This window comes from Xenopus laevis, chromosome 3L, assembly GCF_017654675.1.
Source record: "Xenopus laevis strain J_2021 chromosome 3L, Xenopus_laevis_v10.1, whole genome shotgun sequence".
Classification (NCBI taxonomy): Eukaryota; Metazoa; Chordata; class Amphibia; order Anura; family Pipidae; genus Xenopus; species Xenopus laevis.
This window is the reverse complement of record NC_054375.1, coordinates 6,064,852-6,087,124: the sequence shown is the minus strand read 5'-3', so window position 1 is coordinate 6,087,124 and position 22,273 is coordinate 6,064,852. Positions and strand designations below refer to the sequence as shown.

Genomic DNA, 22,273 nt, shown 5'->3' with positions numbered 1-22,273 from the left:
CCTCTGTTTCAGTGTTAACCTTCCTTTAATTACACCCAAAGTTGTCGAAAAAGAAAGATTTGAATTAAATTTTAAAAATGTCACTTGGATGGTTAGATAATAGGTAAAACTGAACAAAGGGGTAACTTGAGGTTAAAAGCAAACCCCCACTTTCCTTATTTAACTGAAGGTACAGCTGGAGGCCAGTTAGGGGAGATTTGGGGTGAGTGCTTATTTGTACCTGGGTACCCCTGGAACTATAGCAGGGTGACTACCCAATGTTTCTATATATCTGTAACCTTGTTATGAGCTAAGGGGCCCAGTCTGAAGCCAGTTAGGGGGAGATTTGGGCGAGTGCTTATTTGTGCCCTGGGTACCCCTGGAACTATAGCAGGGTGACTGTTAAATGTCACTTATTGATATATAACTACGTAACTTGGTTAAAAGCACCCACTCCATAATGAGGTACAGTCTGGAGGCCAGTTAGGGGGAGATTTGGGGCGAGTGCTTATTTGTGACCCTGGGTACCCCTGGAACTATAGCAGGGTGACACCCAATGTTTCTATATATCTGTAACCTTGTTATGAGCTAAGGGGCCCAGCTGAAGGTCAGTTAGGGGGAGATTTGGGGTGAGTGCTTATTTGTACCCTGGGTACCCCTGGAACTATAGCAGGGTGACACCCCAATGTTTCTATATATCTGTAACCTTGTTATGAGCTAAGGGGCCCAGTCTGAAGGCTCAGTTAGGGGAGAATTGGGGGAGTGCTTATTGTGTACCCTGGGTACCCCTGGAACTATAGCAGGGTGACACCCCAATGTTTCTATATATCTGTAACCTTGTTATGAGCTAAGGGGGCCCAGTTTGAAGGCCAGTTGGGGGAGATTTGGGGATGAGGCTTTATTTGTGACCCTGGGTACCCCTGTAACTATAGCAGGGTGACTGTTACCCCAATGTTTCATATATATCTGTAATCTTGTTATGAGCTAAGGGGGCTTCTTAGAAAAATGGCATCAACAACAGGTTCTGAAACAAGAGCCGGACAGATCCTAAAGGGGAAGTTAAGCTTATCATTAGATTTGGAAGCAAATTCTCATACATTTGGCTTTTTTCTTTATTGTTGGTTTGGCCACGATCAAATTTGGAATTTAAATTATGTGCTTGGCTGGCCAAGACCAAGGCCATGATATTTTTGGCAAACACTTTGGTGAAGGAAGTAGGAAACAAGGTGTGACTGCTCTCTCTGTGCTATGATGAGTTAATTTGTAACAAACACCATTTTGTTTGCAGTTTTGAGGCACAGATTGCAAACTGTGAATGTTTTTCTATTGAAATATTCAGTGAGTAGCGTGGGAATTCTCCATATGTCCCACCGTTTGGGCAGATAAATCCTTTATCTGCCAACACAGATAGTCAAGGTGTAGTATCCCCTACCTACACAATATGGCAGCCAATGGTTTGGTCATGACTGTCCTAGGGGTAGAGACCTCCTCTCCTAAGGTCTATGATGTTACCTTGTATATGCTATATGGTCAAAATTATCCAGACCCTCCATCTAGAGAGTCCCCAAGCTTTTTTTATCCTTGACCCACTTTTTCATATAAAAAAATACAATACAATTCCTAGCGGTTGCAAAATAAGACTTACAAGTAAGTCTAGTTGACAGTACGTATGGTGTTTATGCCTCAAAAACTTGCCTTCAAGTCAGAAATCCAAAAACGAGCACCTGCTTTGAGGAGAAACATCTGGTAGCAACATCAAAAAGCCTTTATGAGCAACATGTTGCTTGCAAGCCATTGGTTGGGGGATCACTGATCTAAAATGACATTTTCAGTTAGAACACTTATTCTAGACCATCTTTGAAGGACATGACTATGGGGAATCATACACAAAACAAACCTAACACCACCATGTACAATACCAAGCGTAGATTGGAGTGGTATGAAGGGCACCTGCATAGGGTTCTGGAGATGCCAAAATTCTCTGGATTGGCAGATGCCAGGAGAACACCATGCCTGAATGCAGATTGCCAGCTGGAGAAGGAACAATCGTCCAGGGCTGTCCCTCGTTCTGGTGAAACTACAGGGCACATTGACATTCCTGATAATTCTGTGCTTCCTATTTTGTGGAACAGTTTGGGGAAGGCCCTTTCCTGTCCGTACAGAGCCACGTCCTTACAGAATGGGTTTGTCAAGATGGGAAGAACCTGACTGCACAGAACCCTGACCTAAACCCATAGGAATACCTGTGGAACTCTAGTGGGAACCTTCCCAGAAGAGATGGGGCAGTTATAGCAGCAAAGGGAGGGGCAACCCAACTAAACCCCTGTGGGATGAACTAGACCCCCAACTGTGAGCCTGATCCCCAACATCAGTGCCCAACCTCACTAATGCTCTTGAGGCTGAATGGAAGCAACTCGCAGCAACAATGTTCCAACATTTAGTGGGAACATTCCTAGAAGAGATGGGGCAGTTATAGCAGCAAAGGGAGGAGCAACCTAACTGGACCCCTGTGAGATGAACTGGAACCCTGACTGTGAGTCTTATCCCCAAAATCAGTGCCCAACCTCACTAATGCTCTTGAGGCTGAATGGAAGCAACTCCCAGCAACAATGTTCCAACTATTGGGGAACCTTCCCAAAAGAGTAAGGGCAGTTATAGCAGCAAAGGGAGGACAACTAGTTAGTTAGACTTCACAGCACTGATGAGGCTACAGTAATGACCTAAAAAGGACGCTATTAAATGGGGGTAAAAAAGTAGTATACTAAATTATTTTATTCCTTATTAGGGAGAATATAAAATGACCACATGCATTTCATACATCTTGAATAAGACCTTAACGGCCCATCTGTCAATTAAAATATCTATAACATTCCTTGTTTCCATCCCACACCATAAATAAATTCTAGCAATGCAAACCATCGGGGAAGCCTCGGGCTCGGCTTTGCTGCTGGTGAAGAACTTTAACTACGTTTGAAACCCATAAATTGCTAATGCTAGCCTTATGGGGAAATAGCAGATAAAAGCAGAGAATGGGTGTTTACATGTTGGAGAGAAAATCACTGGCACGAGGCAATTAAAAATAGATTTTAGGCGTCTATATTTTCTCTCCTTTCCGTCCGCCGTGGGCGTGCGGCGAGTAAATCGTCGAGGGCTCGTAAACCAACATCAATAACAATATTGTGCTCCAAACAAAGCTGCGGCTCATTAATGATGTAGATGTAATGTATGAGAAGATAGTGGTTACCAGCTTGACAATGGGTTTAACAAGCAGCTACTGGTATTGATTGCTACTGGCTCCTCGTCTGCAGAGGATCAGCCCCAAGTAGACTCTTCAGGCACTCGGCTGAATGGCATTTTGGTTGGAGATAGGAATTGTGGGAGATACTCAAACAAAGGAAAGCAGTACTCTGCAACATCTGAAATGCAAAGAGACATAGAGTGTCCCACCTTTAAGGTTCAATATGGCCACACACAAGGACCACCTATATTTATACAGCTTTGCAAACTGTGGAGATGGCCTTCCCTGGAGGGCCTTGGAGCAGTTGCTTAACCTGTAACCACTGAGGGTGAAGTTTGGGATGAAAGTCTAGTTGTATCTCCTATCTCTCACTTTCTCTCCAACTGCCACCTTAATTATGCCTGTGGCCCATGCATCTTCTGTCTAGCCCAAGTTCTAGCTCTAGCTTGTCTGGCCCAAGTTCTAGCTCTAGCTTGTCTAGCCCAAGTTCTAGCTCTAGCTAGCTTATTAGCTGTACATCAATATCTCACGTACCCCCATAGCGTGCCCTAATCAGATGTTTAACCTTCAAGTGGTACTTGAAGTCTGACAACCACTGGCCTATGTAAATGTGGGGTGTCCCTGCTATTCCTTTGCACATCCTATGGCTGATAAAACAATGTTTTTATATATCCATAACCTTATTATGAGGTAAGGGGGGACCCGTGTCAAATCTTCGGTCTCAAAGTGAGACACGTCCATCCAGGCCTGGATTTGTGGAAAGGCCACCTAGGCCCGGGCCTAGGGTGGCAGGATTTTAGGGGGGTGGCATGCTGTCCAACCACACCCCCATTGGTCCAGATGATGAGAATTTGCATGAAAAAAGGGGAGGGGACAGGGGCGACAAACGGCAGTGGGCCTAGGGGCGCCCACTATGTAAATCCGGCCCTGCGTCCATCAAGTTCAACCTTTTAAGTCTTTATATAACCTGCCTAACTGCCAGTTGATCCAGAGGAAGGCGAAAAACGCCAGCTGAAGCCTCTCCAATTTGCCAATGGGACCAGTCCCTGGATCAACTTGTACTATGAGCTATCTCCCATATCCCTGTATTCCCTCACTTGCTAAACACCATCCAACCCCTTCTTATACCTATCTAATGTGTCAGCCATTGAGGTCTTCACTTTCTCTTTTAGGAATAACAGAAAAAGAACGGGAGGACGGGAGACAGATAAATGAGACTTTGAAAGAGGTTGGGCCGCCATCAGGGTGGTACTGCAACAAGTAACTGGGGAGGATCACAGGTATAGTCGTGACTTTTTTTATTTTCCTTACCATTCTCCGCACTAGGAGTTCTGACTGATGAAACAATGTAGCAGGAACCAGTTAAAGAACAAGCCTATCTTGGCTGAAGGAGGTCTGACGTCTGCTACAGTGTTTCAAGAGTCACAATCAGGAGTGCAAAAAGGAACAGATAAATACTTGAATAGTTATTTAACGAATATGACCTAATTAAGAATACAAATAGAAGCGCAGATTAGCCACATGTTAATAGCGTTACACAGACAAAGAATGCATCTAAAATACAACTGCAACATATAACAAAACGCAACTGTTGGACTTTTAGAGCCAGAAGAACATGTGACTGTCAGGCTATAAACTAGATATAAATAAGACCACAGCTCCCCCTACTGCTGAAAGGTAGAACAGCTCTGCAGGTATTAATATTGGAGGGGGGATGGATCGGCCCTACAAATAAATTTGTTTCTAGACAGTTATTAAAAATTATTTTCTTAATTATTCACAAAGTGAGCAGCTAATGAGCCGCGCGGCCGGGAGTTAATTGGAAGTGAGCGAGAGAAAGCCGAGGATAACTCCAACCAGCAGAACATCTCAAGGATTAATGCTGTGGCCCCTCAGCCGCTCATAATAAACTACAGCACACAACTTCTCTACCACTTTCCCTTTAAAAAAAAAAGAAAAGATAAATCGCCCATGCGTGGCGCTGCAGGGGTTTCTTTCAACCACTGATTTACAAAGTGACAGTGCACAGTCACAATGACAGTTACACAGAACTATAAACCCAGTGAGAATGAGGAATGAATGGATATTGGGAAGTTGTATCAGGAGTCAGAGGCAGCAGTGCAGAGAAAGGGACAGACACAATGACAGTTACACAGAACTATAAACCCAGTGAGAATGAGGAATGAATAGATATTGGGAAGTTGTATCAGGAGTCAGAGGCAGCAGTGCAGAGAAAGGGACAGACACAATGACAGTTACACAGAACTATAAACCCAGTGAGAATGAGGAATGAATGGGTATTGGGAAGTTGTATCAGGAGTCAGAGGCAGCAGTGCAGAGAAGAGAAAGGGACAGACACAATGACAGTTACACAGAACTATAAACCCAGTGAGAATGAGGAATGAATGGATATTGGGAAGTTGTATCAGGAGTCAGAGGCAGCAGTGCAGAGAAGAGAAAGGGACAGACACAATGACAGTTACACAGAACTATAAACCCAGTGAGAATGAGTAAAGAATGGATATTGGGAAGTTGTATCAGGAGTCAGAGGCAGCAGTGCAGAGAAAGGGACAGACATAATGACAGTTACACAGAACTATAAACCCAGTGAGAATGAGGAATGAATGGATATTGGGAAGTTGTATCAGGAGTCAGAAGCAGCAGTGCAGAGAAAGGGACAGACACAATGACAGTTACACAGAACTATAAACCCAGTGAGAATGAGGAATGAATGGATATTGGGAAGTTGTATCAGGAGTCAGAGGCAGCAGTGCAGAGAAAGGGACAGACACAATGACAGTTACACAGAACTATAAACCCAGTGAGAATGAGGAATGAATGGATATTGGGAAGTTGTTTCAGGAGTCGGAGGCAGCAGTGCAGAGAAGAGAAAGGGACAGACACAATGACAGTTACACAGAACTATAAACCCAGTGAGAATGAGGAATGAATGGATATTGGGAAGTTGTTTCAGGAGTCGGAGGCAGCAGTGCAGAGAAGAGAAAGGGACACAATGAGGAATGAATGGATATTGGGAAGTTGTATCAGGAGTCAGAGGCAGCAGTGCAGAGAAAGGGACAGACACAATGACAGTTACACAGAACTATAAACCCAGTGAGAATGAGGAATGAATGGATATTGGGAAGTTGTTTCAGGAGTCGGAGGCAGCAGTGCAGAGAAGAGAAAGGGACACAATGAGGAATGAATGGATATTGGGAAGTTGTATCAGGAGTCAGAGGCAGCAGTGCAGAGAAAGGGACAGACACAATGACAGTTACACAGAACTATAAACCCAGTGAGAATGAGGAATGAATGGATATTGGGAAGTTGTTTCAGGAGTCGGAGGCAGCAGTGCAGAGAAGAGAAAGGGACACAATGAGGAATGAATGGATATTGGGAAGTTGCTTAGTTACATTTTATTTCATTAGGCAAAAATTATTTTTTAGTTGGCGTTCCCCTTTAAGACAGTGGCAAAGAAAAGGGTGGCTATTGGCTCATGAACACACAATATATTCTATTCTGTGGTACAAATCGGAGACAATTTGTCACTTTGTATCAGCTCTTTGATCTGCTCCACATCTTCATCCCGTCCTTAAAGTAAATAGCAGTGAAACTGTAATTGTAGTGTCTGTGTGCGGCAGTCTCCTTAAAGAATAAGGGTTATTATGTCTGGAATTTGCTATGCATTCTCCTATACTAAGCACAATTCAGCATGAACAGTCCCCTAAGTTTGCTCATAATCATAGTCTGAAGCTGCCATATTGATTGCTGGGCGGCCTTGCAGTGCCTCAGGCTTTACATATGGCAATTGTCTGTGGAACGCAATATAATCACACCTCTCAGTAGTAAAAGATACTCTACAGCTGCACTACAACTCCCTGCCCCCATAAGACTGAATGTTGTAGTTCAAGCTCTATAGCCTGAACAGTGTCTTTCAGTAGAGCCTATTTATTCACATAAAACATTCCGACATTGCCATGACCTAAACATCATTAAAAGCGGGAGAATTCCTGGCCCCCCTTTAAATGTGCTCAGTACTTCAGTGCCCCCACGATACAGAGAAGCCCATAGAGAAGCAAGAAGATGCAAGTGATGGAGATGAAAGGGCAAACAAAAAGGCTATTTGGGAAAACAGAAGAGCTATTTTTGTGCCGCGTCGGCATCTTAACCTTCAAAGTGTGTTATTTCCCCCCAATAAAACACCAGGGTTTCACAAACGACTCCACTAAAAAGCCCCAATGCCGGAATGTTCTACAGAGACGCTTGTGATCTCGACTTATCTGCGAACAGCATGCAACCAAAATATACGTTAATCCGTCTTCCAATGAGACACCAAAGCCTCTCCCCCAATTTATAGGGTAACCTTGATCTTCTCCGGCATGCTACAAGCCCAATTATTCACCCGCCTTTGTGCCAAATCTGTCGCACTCAAGGTCGTTGATCTGAAAGCCAGCGAAGGTGATTAATAAATACAGTTAAATAAGTAGAATGATGATTAATTGTTGCACACGAATTGCCTACTCCTTCTGTCCAGTCTTTAAGTGGGAAATCAAGGGGAAACTTATCCTAACCAATTTATTGTTCATTGATCCAGGCCGTTAACTAGCAGAAGGCTGGAATGTTAACAGAGGCTCCTCCGGCAGTGGAAGGGTTAATAAGGGCTGGTTATGGTTACAGAGTAAACCGACTTTGTGTCATAGATATGAGTATAGGAGAGACGCAAGCAAACAAGGAAGGGTTGGTCAATAGTATTCTGGCTGCCAGATAACAATGACACAGAAGCAGGAGGGCACGGGTGACTGGGAGAAACGGGAAGAAACAGTTAAGTCGTTATAGAGGATACGAGAGTCGTTTAGAGGTGGAGAGTTCAAAAGGGAAGAACATGAGGAACTACATTAACAGAAGAAAAAAAAAAGAAAAGCTCTAAGAGTTTCTGGAGATTGAAAGGAAGAATAAGAGACAATAAAGCAAGGTGAAGAACCAACGAAGAACTCAAGATGAGAAGGAATCTGAAGAGAGGACAATAAGGACCAACATCTATGGGTCAGTTAGGGTACACTGCATGTTGAACCATATGAAACAGTAAGGCCTATGGGATAACTGAAGCAGTCGAGTTCTGGACTGGAATGAACTTCAGAGGAACACTGTGAAGGCCAGAAGAAGTAGCCTTTGAAGGAATCTTTCTGTTTCCACCACAACCAGATGGTAATAAAATTCCATCCGCTTTGATGGAGGAAAGATGAAGGCAAAAGAACCGAGTACTCTAATTCCAAGTTAATAACAGGACAGACTTCCTGGACCTTCGCCGTAGAAAGCTGTGAAAGCCACCGACCATGACCTGGTTATTGTGATATGGAATGGTGAAGCGTTACTCTACAGTGTTTACTTTGGTTCATGATTAATGGAGGACAGAAGATAGAACCCTTGGCGAAGGGGGGGGGTTATCTTACTTTTTGAGTGTCACTTCTTCAGACTACTTTATGGACCTTCTTCACTTGTTATGGAGACCCAAGATCAACATGATAGAATCAATTTGTCTTCATATATTACCGAGGAGCCTTTGCAAGGATACACTTTTATCCCAAATTTAAGGACGGCCGTATAAGAAGATTATAGGAAACTCTAGAAGGCTTCCCGGCACATAGACTCTAGCAACTGTCATTTCACGGTGGCCATCTGTCTGTAGTTCAAGGGCTTAATATCCTTCCTTGGGCTACTGGTTATTGTTGAATCCTAGGCCATGGAACTCAGAACTTCTAAGAGTCGCTCAAACCCTGGGTTATCATATTCCATAGAGGAAATTCTGAAGAAACCTTCTCATAAGAATGTTTCCAACAAGCCTTTCTTAAGTTATTCTTATACAGAGGACTTAGAAACAACACACCTGAGAACAGCAGCTGAGCTGAAAACGGGTAAGTAGAAGGGCAATCATAAAGTGATCTTCAAAATTCAATAAAATGTATTATGAGAGGAAATTAATTCCCTTTTTAACAGTTTGATGTCCCATAGGTGACATTTGTAAAGATGCAAAGACCCTGCCCATTTGCTCGAGAAAGATCAGTTTATTTATGTTCGATGCATTGATGAGTCCTGTGACTATCCCAGGTGTTTCTAGGTTTCTCCTCATTGGAACGTCTCATTTCCTATTAATTACTTGAGACCAGAGCAATTATTGTTCATCTTACTCCATTCTCTGGTGAAACATTTGTCTAAAACTTTATTTTGGAGTACCCCTTCCCCAACTGCCCTAGCCCTATGTCTCAAACTTTCCTTCCCCTAGTAGGTTCTAGATTTCTAGGGTTACTGACCCATGCGGATTGCCAATTGCCTAATTAACTGTGATTTCACTTTATACTCAGGGAAGTCTAATGCCTTGTCAGCCCCTTACTAGGTTTATAGGATTACTGTCCCAGCTGGGATACCCATTACCTTACTATAAAATCATACAACTAATATGTAATTGTATTTCATTGTCAGGGGAGCCATATGCCTTCCCCTACCAGGTTCAATGTTCCTAGGATTTCTGATCGTTTCCCATTACCAAACTTCCCGAGATCCCACTTCATGCTCCGGGGAGCTTTATGCCTCCCCCAGGTTTTCTTTCCCTACTGGGCTTGATGTTTCTAAGGTTACTGGTCCATCTTGGTTGACCATTGCCTAACTGCTTGACATTTCACACTCAGGGGAGCCCTATGCCTTGCACAGGTTTCCTTCCCCAACAGTTTTATATTTCTAGGGTTCCCGGCCCATCTGGATTGCAGTTGCCTAACTTCCTAATGTGACAATGTGACAGGCGTCCTCCCCTACTGAGTTCTAGGGTTCCTGGCCCATCTGCGTTGACCATTGCCTCTGTCACATTTCTTGGTTAGGGAAGCCCTATGCCTCTTCCAGGTGTCCTCCCCTACTGTCTTTTAGGGTTCCTGGTAGTTCAACTATGGCCCTCGCACACCCTTAGTAAATTGGATTAACAACACCTGGTGCACGAAGGTAGAGGATCGGCCACCTCCCAAACAGTCCAGCAGAAAGAATCCCAAGGCACACAGAATAATTGCAAGCAAGCTGCCTTGCGTGTTTATTGCAAAGTGCAAGGTTTTGGGGTCACGCCCCATATGGGCTGCCCATTCCCTAACTGATCAGACTGTTAATTTCCCACCTGATCTGTCCCAGGCTTTCTACAACACCACCAGTACCCTCCAGACATAGTTCTGTGATGCTGTTATGGATCTTCTCCAACAATATAAATATGGTGATCCATAAATGCCAAGCCTTTGTGCAAGCCTGCTTGTAGAGGAATAAATCTGAGGTTGGTTACTGATTTGTACAGTACGGGAAGCTAAGCAGCTGCATACAAATAATGGAGAACAAGAAAAGACAGAATGGGTGCCATTTATAATCAAGAACGGATAATCAATCATAACGATCGTTAAAACCGTGTGTTTGGCTGCGATGAGACGGTGTGGAATATAATCCGGCATTTGGAAAAGCTCTTGTGGCACAGACCAATCTGATGTGGCTGTTGTTAGACTGCAACTCCCAGCAGACTTAAGTCAAAGTAAATTCAGAGCCAATAGCCCAGGGGCACTTTTTCTCTCTGCAGCCTTCCCAATAGGAAAGCCGGACAACTCCAGTACTAGCTATGGGGTAATAAAATTACAAAGTCAAAATTTGCCACAGTTCTAGTAACCCATAGCAACTGTAAAGGGGTTGTTCACCTTTGCATTAACTGTTAGTATGATGTAGAGAGTGATATTCTGAGACAATTTGCAATTGGTTTTCATTGTTTTATTATTTGTGGTTTTGGAGTTATTTAGCTTTTTATTCAGCAGTTCCCCAGTTTGTAATTTCAGCAATCTGGTTGCTAGGATCCAAATTACCCTAGCAACCATGCACTGATTTGAATAAGAGACTGGAGTATAAATATGAGAGGCCTGAATAAAAAGATGAGCAATAAAAGTAGCAATAACAAAAATTGTGTAGTCATATTTAGATGGGGCCAGTGACCCCCATTTGAAAGTTAGAAAGAGTCAGAAAAAGACGGCAAATAATTAAAAAAACAATAAAAAATAAATACCAATCGAAAAGTTGCTTTCTATGACATACTAAAACATAACTTAAAGGTGAACCACCCCTTAAATAAAATGGCATTTAAAAAGTAAAGTCTAAAACAACACATGCAATGGTGAATTTACCCTTTAAACCAATTCCCATCCTACATGGAAAAGGATAAGCTTTCTCTTTTCACATAAAGGAAAAGGAGATTTTATTCGGGTTCCATGTGACAGTGATGGCTGAATGATGGGCCTTGAAAGGTTCTGGAGAGATATTACAGGAGAGTCTTATTTTCCCTCTGATATAAAGTAATAAAAAAATGAAATTCACTCAAGCGCAGAAAACTATGAGCGATCAGTCAGAGCCAGTGCCAAATTAATGGGGTCTCCGCTCTCAAAAATAACCATTACAAAAAGAAAGAAGGAAATCATTAAAATGTGACAAAATGGGATAAAAAATAAACTGCTAAAACAGTTTTAGATTTATTTCCAAGTAAATAGCTAAAATGGATGTAGACTTAAAGGTACACTCACCCCTAATCTCCCCCTAACTGGCCTTCAGGCTGGGCCCCCTTAGCTCATAACAAGGTTACAGATATATAGAAACATTGGGGTAACAGTCACCCTGCTATAGTTCCAGGGGTACTCAGGGTACAAATAAACACCCCAAATCTCCCAATAACTGGCCTTCAGACTGGGCCCATTTAGGGAAAGAAGAGGAATATATGAAGGTTACTCATGATACTGTGATGTTGCCTTTAGGTTCCCCTTTGGAGGTTCCAGAAGAAGAACCAGAAGTTCCATCAGGAGCCGTCGCTTTCAGAGCCGGGAGCCCAACACAAACTCCCCACTACCTGAGAATAAGGGACAATGTTCCTGGGTCGGACTCCCAGACAGTGAATGGTAGAGATGAGTTTGAAGCTGAACACCATGAAGGGGAGGATGAGCTGAGCGACACCCCGCAGGAAAGCTCCACATGTAAGTGCAACAGGGATAAGTCCTAAGTACTGGAATTTGGGTGAAGTTGAGGTCTTTCACCTTAAATTGTATAATGTAATGGATTCCCCTTATAGAGGCTTCAGGGCCTAAATAAGGGGGTGAAGGCATTGGGGACAAATATGAGGGAGCACATCTGGGAGACAAATGATTGGTGGGTACAGAACGACAGAAGGTACCAGGCCACAGTGTTACCCCTCAGCTCCTCCATAGCAACAAGTTAGAGTCCTGCGCTGAACCACTTTTTGACACCCACCCCCGATCCGAATCTGCGAGCCAAACCACAATCCGCATATTTGACAACTTGGATCCGCTACCCGACCCCAGTCCGCAACTGCCTTATGCGCATCCTGACGACCACCATTAAACAGGAAGTGCTGTTGCTCTAAACCGGAAGTGGCACAAGTAGGCGGAGTCAGAAAAAAAGTTTTGTGAAATTTTAAAAGGAATTAAATATAACAGAAGATAAGAAATATAGATGAGACCTGCTACCCGCATCTATATCCGCATGCGAAAATCATACCCTCATCCCGCATTTTTTGCGGGTAACCTGCAGGTATCTGACCCGCTGCAGGACTCTACCACAATTGTCAAGCAGCGAGCCATATATTTATATAGGCACCCAAGGGCTGCACCCCCATAACTGCTGCTGCCCTAGACATAAGCCTACGGGTGCCTATATTTAACACATGGACTGTTGGCCCCTGGCCCCACTACTTGCCATAAAGTCCCTTAGTCCAGCAGCGCAGGAGGCTGTTGGCAGCTCCACAAGCAAATAGGAATATTATTTTCCCCCAATTATCACCATCAGACCAATATTTCCCCCCCCCCCCACTACAGCACCTACTGTGTAATTGGCTCAACCTCACCTAATACTTCTAAAAAATCTAAAAAATCAAAATCCATCTCCCCGTGTTGTGTTGGACATCAGAAAAAAAGCAAATTGTAATAAACATTCATTGCGGCAAGAACAGACCGCAATTCGGGATTCTTGGGGCGCGTGGGGAACCGATGAGTGGGAAATAGGGATGCACCAAATCCAGGATTCGGTTCAGGATTTGCCAGGATTCAGCATTTTTCTGCAGGAATCAGCCGAATCCTTCTGCGCGGGCGAACTGAATCTGAATACTAATTTGCATATGCAAATTAGGGGGTGGGGAATCACATGACTTTTTGTCACAAAACAAGGAATTAAAAAATTTTTCCCCTTCCCACCCCTAATTTGTGTATGCAAATTAGGATTCAGATTTAGTTCAGTATTCGCCCGAATCTTTCGTGAAGGATTCGGCCGAATCCAAAATAGTGGATTCAATGCATCCCTACTGGGAAATATGTTCGACGGAATACTGAAATGGATAAGGGGGAAAAAAAAAAGTTTTCGTGAATAACGGCGAGTGTTTTTAAAAATGGGATTCAGTTAAATAATGAAGATAGAAAAGGACGTTTCCCCTAATGAATTCACTGGGCATAATTTCCTTATCTGGGTGGAGTTCCCCTTTAATGATGATAAATGATACAGCTGGTCCCAGTCTTTACACTTCAGCTTTCTGTATAGTAGGGGAGTCTGTACCCCCATATCTTGTATCTAGACCCCCATTCTCAGCCCTATATCAACTAGGGATGCACCGAATGCACTATTTTGGATTCCACTGAATCCTTTGCAAAGGATTCCGGCAAATATTGAACCAAATCCTAGTTTGCATATAAAAATTTGGGTTGGGAAGGGGAAAACATTTTTTTTGACTTCCTTTTGCGACAAAAAGTCACGCGATTTCCTTCCCCGCATATGCAAATTAGGATTCGGATTGGCCAGGCAGAAGGATTCGGCCGAATCTGAATCCTGCTGAAAAATGCAGAATCCAGAAGGGAATCCTGGATTTGGTGCATCCCTAATATCAACGCTATGAAGAGTCTGTAGGGTCAGAACTCGGGGTACACGGAAGAGACATATCATATGCCTTGGGCTCCCTCGAAGGATGGGTGATGCTGGGGGTGTGGCTCTGATGTTTAGGGGCAGGGCTACGAGGTACCAGCCAGTGATTGGCTGGAGTCTGTGTCAATCGAGTCCTGTCTGGATTTTGGAGCTCTTCCGTTGTATAGCAGTGATGTACACGCAGAATTATACACCAGGATCACTCATGTCTGCCCTATACTTTTCCTTTAAGTCTCTGAAACCCAAAACAAGAGATTTAAAAAAAAAGGATTGACTGGTATTACTCCAAAAACTCATTCTCTGCTAAATAAACTAAATAGAAAATAGCTATTTTTTTTCTTCCCAATTTCTGGCTTCAGTGAACCGATTCTCAGCGTGAAATCCGGCAGATGGGTTTTACCTGTACTCAGCTCATTACATCCCCAGAGCATCAGTCACGGAGGTGCCGCCACTTTCTCTCCTCTTCTGTTTGATCTCGGCCGCAATCCTCCCGCCGGTCCATAGAGGCGAATACGTTATTTGCAACGCGCTGGTTCCACAAGCCGCCTGGGCTCCTGGATCATTGGCAGGATTAGGCCAGGAATATACTGGTCCCTTGTAATGAGATCCTTACAGGCATTTGCTTCCACTGGGGATTAGGGGTCAGTATGAATGAAATTCGCTCCACAATAACCAGAATATATGAAGAAAAATCACTTTAGGGCCCCCCAAACTTTGGGAATATGACATTTTTCATACACATAACCTGAAACAGTGTCTCACTGACAGTGGTCTAATTAGATTTGTAATCAAGCTCCGATCCCACCCTCCAGACAAACCTCCCCACTGCCCCTCATACCCTCAAGACGTGAACTTGCACAAACACTTTCAATTTTCTTGCTCCACTACTCATAGGCTTGATCACTCATATAGGCCGGTCTACTCCATAGGCCGGACTACTCCATAGGCCGGACTACTCCATAGGCCGGACTACTCCATAGGCCGGACTACTCCATAGGTCGGACTACTCCATAGGCCGGACTACTCCATAGGCCGGACTACTCCATAGGCCAGACTACTCCATAGGCCAGACTACTCCATAGGCCAGACTACTCCATAGGCCAGACTACTCCATAGGCCAGACTACTCCATAGGCCAGACTACTCCATAGGCCAGACTACTCCATAGGCCAGACTACTCCATAGGCCAGACTACTCCATAGGCCAGATTACTCCATAGGCCAGACTACTCCATAGGCCAGACTACTCCTAGGCCAGACTACTCCTAGGCCAGACTACTCCTAGGCCAGACTACTCCTAGGCCAGACTACTCCAAGGCCAGACTACTCCTAGGTTGGCATTCTAGTATATAAATGACTCCAGTCAATTAAAAGGTCACATTGCCCCAGGCCCAGTCTGAGGGACAGAACCAGCTCTCCACTTTAGGACGTTGGGTGGTGTAAGTGCCAGTGGTTTAATGACCATGGGGCAGGAGGTGTGATTATGTCCCGGCTTTTCCTCCATGGGGCCATCATGGGATACAGCACAACATGAGGATGAGGGGTAGGGCTGCACAAGGCCCAAATGTCCTGGGTCTTTTGCACTATAGGTCATTGATTCCACCAACCGTTGTTCCATTATAGGTGACCGGAAGAACAAGAGAACAAGAATCAGGACCACCTTCACCATGGCACAGCTGCAGGAGCTGGAGCAGATATTCCAGGTTACCCACTACCCCGACGTACAGACACGGGACCAGCTGGCTGCAAAAATCCAGGTCCCAGAGGTCCGAGTGCAGGTGGGTCCTGGTAAATGTAATTGCAATTAAAAGCGGACTCTGCCGGTTCTGACTCCTGAAACAATGTAGTATGACCTTGCTGACTGCAGGAGACATCACAACCATAACCCCAGGCTGATCCATCTAGTAAACATGAGTTGATTGCAGTGACAGCACTGTCAGTTCAGACTCAGTAGCTCAGCGCTTTCTGTTTTTTCTTCTTATTTTGTAAATAGCCTGTCAAATTGTGAGATGCATGGAAATGCAATAATCCCGTCTAGTTAATGATGTGCGGCGCAGATAAGCTCCTTAGCTCTTTATGCTGCTGCGAACAAAAGGGAAAAATATATACACAGAAAAAATCCTTTTCACTCTGTGCTATTTTTGACAATAAGCTTGTTTACCTTTAACGAGAGGGCAGTGCCTCGCTGTTAGAATATCGGGAATGGTCTCTTTTGATGGGATTCCCATATTGCAGGTCTTTAAGTCAAAATGATGAGAGTGTCCGTACTTGATTGGTGGCCAAATCAAAAAAGTACAGACAGTTAGGGTCACTGACACTCTCACCTTCGAACAGAGCTGAAAGCCTGGCATTAGCAATCTAAAACTGCTAACATCTCAGAAATAACTAAATATACAAAAAGTGTTGAGGAGAGAGCTCTAAATACATTCACATCAATTGACATTTTTGGGCAGAGATCTCCTTTAAATGCTACTGTCTTAGCAGATGCGATGGGTTACTCTATCTAGAGCAAATGCTTCTCCATATTTAGAAGGCAACGTGGTGGTGGGTCACGAGACAATAACACTTCTTCCTATTATTCTCGACAAGATTTGGTTTCAAAACCGAAGGGCGAAATGGAGGAAATACGAAAAACTGGGCAATTTCGGAGGGCTCCAGCATCTCACGTCGGTCTATATGGTCCCTGCCCCAAAGTCAGATTGCATGGTAAGAAGTTGGGTTGAGGTTATGCTCACTATGCTCTCCTATCATGCAGTCAAAATGTCAAACATATTCAGTTTTACACAGTACAAGAATTTAAGTCCACATTCATGATTATACCATTAAAGATTAAGAAGTACAAATGTCAGAATGGGTCTCCCTGGGTCCACCAGAAATTCTGAAACCCTTAGCCCAAGCTCACAGCAGTAAGATATAGATAGTCAAGGTTTGTAAAAAGACCTATGGTGTAACCAAGGATAGAGTGATCAGGTCAGTTAAATTGAGATTTGGGGAGAATAGTCAATAGCTTGCCTAGATACACCTGAAAGCCCAACTTTAATGTCAACTAAGGTGAGATTTGGGCTGAACACTTATTTGTTGTCCTAAATATCCTTGGCTGAATGACTGATAATATTCAACTAATGACCAAAGTTTGGACCTCTGAGGGGGAGGGGTGGACGCAGGCTGGTACAAAGGCTTCAGCATAAAAAGATTTAGCAATCACTTCATGACCTGGAGAATTGAATGCCTCCATAGATATTCATATTAAACTTTATGGATCCATTTACTCTGCCCAATCCTGTTCCGAAAGCTTCTGTTCCCTCCCACAATCTATTTCTGTGTTTCTCAATGACGTTTTCTTCTGCTCTCACAGGACTTTAGTCTGCAGTCAAGCAAGTTACATGACGTGGACCTGTCACATTTTTATTACCCCTTCCAAGAGCACCTTACTTTAGCATATGGACCAAGCATGGCACCTCTAAATCCAACTGTTCCACTGCCTTTTCCGGTCACTTATTTATGAGCCACTGCACAAAACAACGTCATAGTTAATGAAGTGAAAAGTATTCAAGCGGCACTGTATTTAAGCACAGTCATATATAGGATGGGAACGTGCACACTCAATCTCACAGAGCCACTTGCAGAAGACATTGGGAAAGCAATAGGAATGTTACCGCGGAAAAATAAAAAAAAAAGCAACCTGCAGCAACCCCTCGGGGAGTTGGGAGATCGATTCCCCATGCTGATTCAGAGATAGGATTTCTCCTTTAACTCCTAGAGTACAAGAACCCGCATGATATTTCTTTGTATTCTTCAACCACAAAAATGTAGAATTCACAGAAACGTTCTCTGTGGGACTTGTGTGGTTTATGTACTCAGTGCATTAACTTTTATATATATATATATATATATATATATATATATATATATATATATATATATATATATATATATATATATATATGTATATGCATGCAGCTCATAGGAACCAAAACTGCTCCTTGAAAACACAGTCAGCCAATTAGTACAGATCAGGGAGGATCCATACAGAACGGATGCCAACCATCTTTGTGTTTCCCGCCCTTCCCCTCTGTCTGGGCAGGGTCCATCTGTGGTTCCTCATTCTGTATGTACCCCTCATTTCCCTTCTGTCTGGGCAGGATCCATCTGTGGTTCCTCATTCTGTATGTACCCCTCACCTTCCCCTCTGTCTGGGAAGGGTCCATCTGTAGTTTTTCATTCTGTATGTAGCCCTCACCTTCCCCCCTGTCTGGGAAGGGTCCATCTGTGGTTACTGAGCTTCCTTGTGCAGTATTTGGGCTATAGCTTGTGTATCTTGTATCCATCCACATGTTTCAATCTTCCACTCCTACGCGCCCCATCGCTGACAAGATAATATTAGGTGATAGAAGAAACAAGTCAGAAAGCACCTTTGTACCGCTGCTGTCAGGAAAAACTCGACTAAAAATCAAATTAGCAGCGAGCGGCGGCACAAATGCAATCTGCAGCAATGAAAGGAGATGGGATAAAAGCCTCCAGACAAACAAATAGTGATCTCCTCGGCTTCTATCTTTTAATTAAACAATTATTTGAGTTTGGGAGACCGACGGCTTCTGTGTCTGGAATATACCCGCAGGGGCTAAGTCATTCTGCAAATGTGACTCGTCCATGGCAAACTTTTAATTTCTAAAAATCAGAGCAGGGTTCGGAGATTCTAACCCCCAGGATCACCTTACTGTATTTCCTGGTGTCCATTCCTGGATAAGCCATACAAGTCAGAGGTAAATATAAATCTGACCAACTGCAGGAACCCTAGCAGACCATATTCAGGGTGCTGGTACCTCCAGGGTTGCCTTTCACCAATAGCACATGATCAGCAGAATCCTAGCTTAAAAGGCAAAAATGTCCAAGTTTAAACATTCAACTGCTGAGCCACAGGAATGTAGCAAATCCCTTCTTGCTCTTGCAAAGTTACACTAAGGGGCAATAAACATTTCCTTCCTGAAACACAATCGGCTTGCTTTTAAAGGAACATTACAATATACACTAGTCTTGTGCCAGAAACAATGCTCAATATTAATTAACAATATATTTCACCAGTGTTGGAACTCACAGAGCGGCAACCCTGCCCTGCTTTATGGCTGAGATTCTAGCTATCTGTATTACAGAGCATTCTGTCCCAGTGGCTGCACAGATCCTATCTGATCCCCATTGTAAGCAGCAGTCCTGTCCTGCTTTATGGCAGCTGGGATTCTAGCCATCTGTGTAACAGAACATTCTGTCCCAGTGGCTGCAAAGATCCTATCTGATCCCTATTGTAAGCAGCAGTCCTGCCCTGCTTTATGGCAGCTGGGATTCTAGCTATCTGTATAACAGAACATTCTGTCCCAGTGGCTGCACAGATCCTATCTGATCCCCATTGTAAGCAGCAGTCCTGCCCTGCTTTATGGCAGCTGAGATTCTAGCTATCTGTATAACAGAGCATTCTGTCCCAATGGCTGCACAGATCCTATCTGATCCCCATTGTAAGCAGCAGTCCTGTCCTGCTTTATGGCAGCTGAGATTCTAGCTATCTGTATAACAGAGCATTCTGTCCCAGTGGCTGCACAGATCCTATCTGATCCCCATTGTAAGCAGCAGTCCTGTCCTGCTTTATGGCTGAAATAAATTATGGAGAATCTGAAACCATTACACAGCTCTGTTTAGTTGTTATGACACATTACTCGACATGACAGAATGTTTCCAGGTACTGATGACCGTGAAATTACATAAACACTGGTAGCAAAGAGCAAGGACAATTATTCCTTGGGACTGCACTTTACAAATCCCATCTTATCCAGCTGCCCATTAATATAGTGGATATTTACTCCATAAGACGAGGATGTAACCGATTGATCCCGCGTTATCACCATGTTGGTCCTCGACCGCTGGGCGACCTCGGCTGCTGTATGAACGGGAGGGTGGGGGAATGATCCTCGTTATCTTATGAACGCCATAAAGTCATCTCGCAGTAATTAGAAACCCAACAAATTCAAAGTCATTTACAGCCGGCCCTGGCAGTTTCACCTGCTTTATCTCCTACGCACTTACCTGCATTTTTTTTCAGCTATAATAAACGGGTCAATGTGAAACCAGTCACGTCCCAGCCTGAGCAACAAACAGGACTGGTCGTGGCAGCGCTTTAATTCTGAGATCTAGGAATGATTTGGGTCAGCGTTTGCTTTGCTTTTTACTAATCAATATTCAGGGAACTCTACAAGGCAGTCTATTGTCTTATAATCTGGTTGCAGATGGGACTGTCCCAGTTTAGATTCGAGTGCTTTGATTTATGTAGCTTGGTCTCACTCATGGAAGTTCTAATGATCTGGTTGGATACAGGTTGGTCTAGCCTTGTTAATCGTCTAATAATCTAGTTACAGGTTGGTCCAGCCCATTTAAGGTTCTAATGCTCTCACAGGCTCCAGGTTGGTCTCACTCCTAAGAATGTCCTAATGGTTTGATTGGATACAGGTTGGTCTAGCTCCTTAAGGTGGCCATACAGGGGCCGATAAAAGCTGCTGACAGACCGAGTCGACAGCTTATTGGCCCGTGTATGGAGCCCCCCAATGGGCTTCCCCGATCGAGATCTGGCCACATCTGTTCGTTGATGCAGTCCCGCGATCCGAACGCCCGTGAAGCCACCGTTAGGATCCGATCGTTGGGCCCTAAGGCCCATGATCAGATAGATCAGCTCGATATTGCCCACCTCAAGGTGGGCATATCGGGGAGAGATCCGTTTGTTTGGCGACATCGCCAAACGAACGGATCTCTCCGTGTATGGCCACCTGTAGAATCTCCTAATGTCTGATTGGAAACAGGTTGGTCTAGCTATGAGAATGTTCCTATTGTCTGATTGGATACAGATTGGTCTAGCTATGAGAATGTTCTAATGGCTTGGTTGGATAAAAACTGGTCTAAGCTTGTGAATATTCTAATAGTCCGGTTGCAGGATGGACTGGCTTAAACTGGGTTCCAATATTCTGATTAGCTGTAGGTTGGTATAGCTCAGAGAATGTTCTTATCCAATACAAGCTGGTGTAGCTCTGGGAATGTCTGAAAAGTCTTACAGGAAACAGGATGGTCAATGTTTATGGTCAGACTGGCTACAGGTTGGTCTAGTTCTGGGAATGTTTTAATGCTCTGACTGGCTAGAATTTAGTCAATCACTAAATTTTGTGAATCATCAGAGTTTGGTGGCAAATTGGTCTGGACCATTTAAGGTTCTAATTCGGTGATCTCCTAGAGGTTACTTTAGCTCTGAAAATGTATACTGGTCTAGCTCTACAAATATTTCAATGGTTTGATTTGATACAGGTTGGTCTAGCTCTGCAAATGTTGTAATGGTCTGTTTGATACAGGTTGATATAGTTCTGTGAATGTTTTAATCCTCAGACTGGCTAAAATTTGGTCAAGTTTTGTGAATCATCTAACAGTCTGCCTACAGATTGGTCTGGACCATTTAAGGTTCTAATGATCTGATCTCCTACAAGTTCTTCTAGTTATGAGAATGTATTAAAACTTGTCTAGCTCTAAAAAATATTTTAACATTGTGATGGATACAGGTTGGTCTAGGTCTGGTTGGAATTAGTATAGATATTGGTATAGATCGTTTATCTGATTGTATGGAGGGGTAGGTGTGTGTGTGTGTGTGGACGCTGGGTTTCGTTTGGAGGGGTTGAACTTGATGGACTTTAGTCTTTTTCCAACTCAACTATAATACAGGTTGGTCTAACCAGCCAATGTTTTTGGTGAGACTGGCTACAGGCTGGTCCAGTTCTGTGAATGTTTTAATGCTCTGACTGGCTAAAATGTGGTCAAGTTTTAGGAGTCAAGTTGCAAATTGGTCTAGCCTATTTAAGATTTGAATGCTGTGATCTCCTAGAGGTTCCTCTAGCTCTGAAAATGTATTTAAATTGGGCGAGATCTACAAATATGTTCTGACGTGATACAGGTTGGTCTAGCTCCAAGAATGTTCTAAAGGTCTGATTGCATAAAGGCTGCTCTAGGCTTGGGAATCTTCTAATAATCTGGTGGGTCTGGCTTGATTTGGGTTTGAATGC

General features: G+C 43.7%; 2 protein-coding genes across 2 annotated transcripts; both read left to right on the top strand.

Annotated features, from left to right (window-relative positions):
- Positions 1–8,957: 8,957 nt before the first annotated feature.
- LOC121401133 (retinal homeobox protein Rx1-like) lies at positions 8,958–16,117 on the top strand. Its single transcript, XM_041585482.1, has 3 exons — positions 8,958–9,129; positions 11,974–12,243; positions 15,816–16,117. The coding sequence occupies exons 1-3, from the start codon at positions 8,958–8,960 to the stop codon at positions 15,998–16,000; spliced, it is 627 nt and encodes a 208-aa protein (XP_041441416.1). The 3' UTR covers positions 16,001–16,117.
- A 501-nt stretch (positions 16,118–16,618) lies between these two features.
- LOC121401370 (intestine-specific homeobox-like) lies at positions 16,619–17,721 on the top strand. The gene is made up of 2 exons (XM_041585900.1): positions 16,619–16,898; positions 17,548–17,721. Exons 1-2 carry the CDS (start codon positions 16,677–16,679, stop codon positions 17,695–17,697), a joined length of 372 nt encoding a protein of 123 aa, XP_041441834.1. The 5' UTR covers positions 16,619–16,676; the 3' UTR covers positions 17,698–17,721.
- The last annotated feature ends 4,552 nt before the right edge of the window (positions 17,722–22,273 follow it).

Excerpts from the sequence above, each read along its gene's own strand:
- LOC121401133 (XM_041585482.1), top strand. The coding sequence starts at position 8,958 with ATGGAACTCAGAACTTCTAAGAGTCGCTCAAACCCTGGGTTATCATAT. Across the intron at positions 9,130-11,973 it reads AGCAGCTGAGCTGAAAACGG|GGAAAGAAGAGGAATATATG; the intron begins GTAAGTAGAAGG and ends GGGCCCATTTAG. Across the intron at positions 12,244-15,815 it reads CCCGCAGGAAAGCTCCACAT|GTGACCGGAAGAACAAGAGA; the intron begins GTAAGTGCAACA and ends GTTCCATTATAG.
- LOC121401370 (XM_041585900.1), top strand. The coding sequence starts at position 16,677 with ATGCGATGGGTTACTCTATCTAGAGCAAATGCTTCTCCATATTTAGAA. Across the intron at positions 16,899-17,547 it reads CCCCAAAGTCAGATTGCATG|GACTTTAGTCTGCAGTCAAG; the intron begins GTAAGAAGTTGG and ends CTGCTCTCACAG.